This window comes from Crocuta crocuta, unplaced genomic scaffold (genome assembly GCF_008692635.1).
Source record: "Crocuta crocuta isolate KB4526 unplaced genomic scaffold, BGI_CrCroc_1.0 scaffold70, whole genome shotgun sequence".
In the NCBI taxonomy this organism is placed as follows: domain Eukaryota; kingdom Metazoa; phylum Chordata; class Mammalia; order Carnivora; family Hyaenidae; genus Crocuta; species Crocuta crocuta.
The window spans coordinates 4,084,283-4,090,531 of record NW_027528417.1 but is presented as its reverse complement, the minus strand read 5'-3'; the positions used below and the strand labels follow the sequence as shown (position 1 = coordinate 4,090,531).

General features: G+C 52.0%; 1 protein-coding gene across 1 annotated transcript in view; it reads left to right on the top strand.

The window, feature by feature from the left end:
* The window catches only part of UBP1 (upstream binding protein 1), a 64,749-nt gene that overhangs the window by 47,807 nt on the left and 10,693 nt on the right, over positions 1–6,249 (top strand). The window contains exons 8-10 of the mRNA XM_077754281.1: positions 3,026–3,129; positions 5,193–5,247; positions 5,497–5,590. Of these exons, the coding sequence (XP_077610407.1) occupies positions 3,026–3,129; positions 5,193–5,247; positions 5,497–5,590 (253 nt within the window). The remainder of the gene's footprint in view (positions 1–3,025; positions 3,130–5,192; positions 5,248–5,496; positions 5,591–6,249) is intronic.

The following is a 6,249-nucleotide window of genomic DNA, read 5'->3' as shown; positions in this document are numbered from 1 at the left end:
GTGCCCGCTTATTTTTATTTTTTATTTATTTTTTATTTTAATTAGTTTTGAGTCATCTCTACCCCCAGCGTGGGGTGCCGAAACCAAGAGTTGCCTGCTCTACTAACTGAGGGCAGCCCGGCGCCCTCCCACCCCCAGCTACCCCCATCGCTTGAAGACAGCGAGGNCCCGCTTATTTTTATTTTTTATTTATTTTTTATTTTAATTAGTTTTGAGTCATCTCTACCCCCAGCGTGGGGTGCCGAAACCAAGAGTTGCCTGCTCTACTAACTGAGGGCAGCCCGGCGCCCTCCCACCCCCAGCTACCCCCATCGCTTGAAGACAGCGAGGCATGACGGGCTAGAAGGAACACTGTAAATCTTGAGTTGAAACTGCAGGAGAAACCTATAAAATACCCCGGAGCAGGCCTTGCTGTTTCGTCCAGCCTGGCCAGTGAAGAACTCGGCACCTGCTATTTTCTGAAAGTCGAGGTCTCCCACCAGGCCCAGTTTTCCCTGGTTTCCTGGTGCTGAGTGAGTCAAGCCTCCTACTTACTCGGCAAGTTTTCGATGTCAGCTCTTAGCAGCCCTGCTTTTCTCCTGTTAAAGGGATCCAGTTGTGTGAAAGTGAAACGTGTGTTCATGGCGGATCCGTCAGTTTGGCGTCCCTGCCGTATTATTGGGCATGTTCACTTGAAGCCGTTGATGGCTTCATTTCCTCCGATGGCTGGCCGTGAGTGGCGGCACATTTGGGGGGGCTCGCTCTGACAGGCCTACCTTGTTTAGACGTGCCTGTTATGCTGCATCATAATAGTGTGTGGTGTAGCAGGAGAACCGTCTTCCAGGCCGTGGAGAGGGCGCTGGGCATGGGGCAGCCAGGAGCTACCAGAGCTGCCAGTGGGCTCCTCAGACTGCAAGGTGAGGAGGCGTCGCTGTCACATGGAAAGAGGAGCGAGGCGCTGGTGTCAGAGGAGTGGGCACTGCCGTGGGAAGGGCCGGTCATAGGGACGTCAGCGCCTGCAGGAAGTTTAGTGGTGCTGTCCAGCCACATTAGATTGCTTTTTGAAAGCTGGTAGTAGTTGAAACACTCTGGTCATTTTTCCCATTTTTGAGGGGATACATAATGGGTAGTTGATTTAAGATAAAGCTATGACATTACTTTTTGAAGTGACTCCCACCACATCTAAATACCATAGCATTTGGACACCCACTGTTGTTCATTTAAAAAAGTTCATGATGGGGGCCCCTCGGTGGCTCAGTTGGTTAATTAACCGACTTTGGCTCACATCAGATCTCACGGTTCATGGGTTTGAGCCCCACATTAGGCTCTGCGCTAATGGCTGAGAGCCTGGAGCCTGCTTCCCATTCTGTGTCTCCCTTTCTGTCTGCCCTTCCCCCGCTCCTGCTCGCGCTCTCTCTCTCAGATAAATGAATGTTACGAATAAATAAAAAGTTCTTGATGATGCTCTGTAGTTCTGTCTGAAATTTTACCCCACTTCTCCTTAATCTGGCATCTCTCCCACTCACCATAAATAATTTCATCCCAATACGACAAACTCTTAGGCCTGAAAATCTTTGGATGATCACCCTAGTTACTTCTTTATGACAGACTTATTCAAACTGAAATTAAACATTTTCTCTGACCATAAGGCTCTTAAGTCAGTTGAGAAGTTTTTTTTAAGTAAACTCTGCTTGAACGCACGACCCTGAGATCAAGAGTCCGGTGCTCTACTGACTGAGCCAGCCAGCTACTTCTTGTCATTACCAGTTTATCAAAACAACAAATTGTACAAATTTTAATGAACAATAGTTAAATATGAAAATAGAACTGTATTGGAAATGCATCTTGAAGGACGAGACAGGGTGGAACACAGTCATGTTCTAGATTTGGTTTTTTTTTTTTTAATAGAGACGAGTAACTTTTAGATGTGCTTGTTTTTCTTTGAGCCGTGTCATTCAGGTTTTGAAATTCCTTTTGAGTCAGTTGCCCCAAATCCCAGTGACCTAGTTTTATGACCTGGTGGATTACTGGGGTAGGTGTCAGCTGACATTAGGTCTTCCTGAAGGTTTTGAAGGCAGGGGTTTGAAAACTCCCTGACATACACAGAATTTAGAATTGTGTACTTTTTACTTATCCTAATATCTTTCGGTCTTTTGCTTTGTTTGGGGGAGGGTCTTCTGTACCCTGGCCATGGTGAGTCAGGACGGCTTTTTTGTGTAAAATGGGAGAAGAGTGATGTGGAAGGGGGCCTGGAAACGGGGGTGTCCTCGCGCGGATGCGATCTAGATGGCACATCAGGGAGTCGGGTTTGGACTCCTGGCGGAGCTCAGGTTTGGTTGCCCTGACTTGCCTTTCCACCTCTCCTACTCTTAATAGTGTGTCTTTGTGTCTTCGTCTTTGGTCCGAATGGTGCCTAGGACTGAAAACTGTCCTGGTTCTGTGGTTCCTTCCAGACAGCATAAGCCTTGAGCACGTGTGACGTGTAGACGGGTAAGAGGACGTAGGCAGCACGGTGCACAGCTCGTGTGTTTCGATGCTGGGCCTGTGCGCTGTGCTTGAGGATGACTAGTCCTGGAGGAGTCAGGGAGGCACAGGACACCCAGGGGTGCTGGTGAGGGTGCTCCTGGGGGCAGAGGGCAGAGGAGCACCAGGGGGACAGAGCCACCGTCCTGGTCACCACACGTGTTGGATGTCGCTTGTGAATCCATCCTTGCCTCTGCTGCTCTTAAACCTCGATAGGAACCTGTTAGACCATTGCCAGAGAGGAAGGTGCGAGCTCTAGCGAGCCGGCCGTGCCTAAGCGTGCATTACAACGCCCGTGTGTGTTTCTGCTGCCGTCCTCACTCCAGGCCTTCCCTGTGATGACTCTGTGTAGATGCAGGTGGCAAGGAAGGACTGATCTGTTTCTGTGAAGTTCCTCGATGAGTGTCAGTGTCTTGTGTTTTATAACCTCACATTTGGCCAGACTAGAGAGTGACTTACAAAAATATTTCTTCCATGCACTTCTACCCGCATCCCACTAATTTATTTTTGTTTCTGTCCTTAGTGCTCTCCGTGGCCCGATACCCCCACAGCCTACGTGAATAGCAGCCCTTCCACAGCACCCGCCTTCACCTCCCCGCAGCAGGGCACGTGCAGCGTCCCGGACAGGTACTGCTTCGTGCCGGCGTGGCCCCCGGCCGCCCAGGCCTGCCCCCTCGGTCCCTCCCGCCCCGCCGGCGGCGCCCGCGCGTCCACCTGCGACTGTAGCCGTGGGGGCCCCGCTGCCTCGGTTTGCTGGGAGCACCGTCCCTTCGTGCCTGCCCCCTGGTGCCTCGCACGTTCCCAGCCGGACATTGTAAAAGGGGGGGCGTCTTCCAGAGCCGTTCTCGGTGAGAGAAAGGACACGAGTGGGGTTCCTGGGTGCAGGAGGACAGTGAGTTCCTGAGGCGAAACGGGCCTGCAGGCGTCGTGCTCCGAGCGCCCCGCAGCGGGGGCCGCGTTCTGCCCTCCCCGCAGCCCTCCTGTTGCTCACACTACGTTTATTGGTGCGTCAGTGAGTCTTTAAACTAAAGGAACGGCTTTCCGTGTGTAAAACCTTACTGTGGTTCTAGGCCTGGAGGTGGCAGGCTCGTTCCGTTTTCCTCGCTGGCCGCGGGGGCGCCTGCAAACCTGGGGGGTTGGGGGGGGCGTCCTGCAGGTGCCCCCGGGGCCCCCCTCCCTGGGCTCCGTCGCAGAGGCCCCTGTTGTCGGCAGGCACCTGCTGGGAAGGAAGCTGCGGGAGACCCCAAGGGACCGGGGCCCTGCCCGCCGTGACAGACAGCAGGCCCGGGGCCTTAGGGACGCAGGAATTCGTTTCCTGTGGCCGTGGAGCCGGAAGCGTGGGGTCGGGGCGGTTCTGGCCGGGGCTCTCCAGCTCACGGCTGCTGCCTGACAGTGTCCTCATGCGGTGGCGCGGACGCCTGGGGGACCTCGCTGTCCCGGTCACCTCCGAGCGGCCCCGCCGCCTCGTGCGGTCATGCAGGGAGGGTGGGGGTCGACATCCACATTTTGAGGGAACACAAGCACCCAGTCTGTGGCAGGGCTTGGTGGAAGAGCAGCAAAAAGGGGAGCGGACCAGTGGGCGGCCTGGCTCGTGGATGTCTGTGCTGCAGGGGCAGGGGCACACTGGGAGACTGCACGTCGGGGGGGTCGGGGACTGCTGCGTCCCCGTGTGGGGGCCCTTCTCGTGTCACAGCCCAGTCCCGAGTCCTCTTGGGCGGTGGGACGGTCATGACTTTGGAGGCGGGCTGTGGGCTCCCTCACTGTCCAGAAGCCGTGCTCTCCAAGTGACACACACCTTCCCCATCCCAGTGGGTCCAGGAGGAAAGTCCCCAGGCGGCACTGGAACTGGAGTGGTTGTTGGGGCGCCTGGCAGCCCAGTCAGTTAAGTGTCCAACTTCAGCTCAGGTCACGATCTCATGGTTCATGGGTTGGAGCCCCTCGTCCGGCTCTGTGCTGACAGCTCGGAGCCTGGAGCTGCTTCCGATTCTGTGTCTCCCCCTCTCTCTCTGCCCCTCTCCTGTTCACTGTGTGTCTCTCTTTTTCTCAAAAATAAATACACATTAAAAAAACAAACAAAAACAACTGAAGTGACTGAAGGACAGGTGCTAAGAAAGGAGGCAGAACACAGGACCAGGAAGGTGCCACCCTCTGCGGAGTTGTCTTCATCTTCATTTTACCTTAGAAACCCGCCAAGAGTGGCCCCCGTTTGTTCTTTCGCTGCTTTGGATGTCCCCGTCTTTAGTCATGGATAAATGTGTTAACTAAGGGATATTTTCCATTTTGGCTTAGGACCATTATACGATTTGTTGTAGCTCCTTAGTAAAGTGTGTGTGTGTGTGTGTGTGTGTGAGAGAGAGAGAGAGCGTTTTAAACTATTCACCTTGGCTTCTCATATTTTTTCCTTACTAACATGAATGAGTAGCCTTCATTTTCCTGGTGCCCGTGGAAACCATGTTTCTTAAAACTTGAAGTTCTTACCAGAACTGCCAGAGGAGGAGGAGCAGGCGCAGAGTAAGCATCTCCCATCTTAATTTCATCATCCCGCTCACCCCCTGACCAGCGGCGCCCACATTCTTAATTTGCAGATCTGCAGGCTCGGTCCCAAATGTTGGGTTAAATTCACCCTTTAATGTCTTGATTTACATCTATGTGGATAATAATCCTCCTTTCCTTCCTTCCGTTCTCCCTAGCAATTCTTCTTCCCCAAATCATCAGGGAGACGGAGTGTCACAGCTCTCTAGTGAAGTAAGTATCTTGGGCCTGAACCTGTCCGGTGCCGCGAGGGTCCTGCATTTCTAAGGCTCTTCCAGGGCCTCAAGTCACTGTTTGGGTTGCTGAGTGTCAGTCACACCTGCGCTCCTCGCGGGCCGCCTTTTACTTTAAACTTGTAGGGTTTCTGTGTTTTATGTAAATGTTCTTCATAACATGCCAGTGACTTGGATTATCTTTTGTAACCTTGTTTTTTCTGTTTATGTTCATTTCCTTTGTTAATAGCAACTTCAGCCTTCAGCCACGATCCAGGAAACACAACAATGGCTGCTCAAAAACAGATTCTCTTCTTACACAAGACTGTTTTCCAATTTTTCAGGTATGTTTTGTGTGTACATCAGTATTTTGTACTTGTTTCTGTACTTCCATTGCCCTTCATTTTTAAAAAATTGTTTTTTAAAAATCTTGAATTCTGGATTCCTAAGAAGTTGTCAAACCGCGTTCTGGGGAGTCCCGTGTGCTTGTCACCTGGCAGTGCCCGTGGTACCATCCTACTGCCTATTGTTGCGGGAAACTGACATCCGTTCAGCCCGCTGCCTCACCCGTCTGGCGAGCCTTCGTTTTGATACAGAAGTACATGGTTCTGTGTGTTGTTATTCATCTTACTAACTTTAGTTTGAAATAATTTTTTCCCTACTGTAAGTTGCCAAAATCATACAGAGATGTTCTGTGTACCTTTGCTCGGTCTCTCACATGATTATAGAATGAGGTCAAAACCAGGAGATTGCATGGGTGTCTGTGTTTAGTTCATGTCATCTTACCACACATGCGTTCCTGTAACCACTACGGAAATGAGGAGACTTCCACCATCCCCAAGAGGCTCTCCTGTATGCAGTCTCTCCTCCCCACTGCCCCCCGGACTCAGGCAGTCCTTCGTCTGTTTTGTCTCTTGGATTTTGTCATTTTGAGAATGTTATTATGTAGATGGAATCACGCTTATGTGACCTTTTGATGTTGGCTCCCCACTCCCCCCCCCCC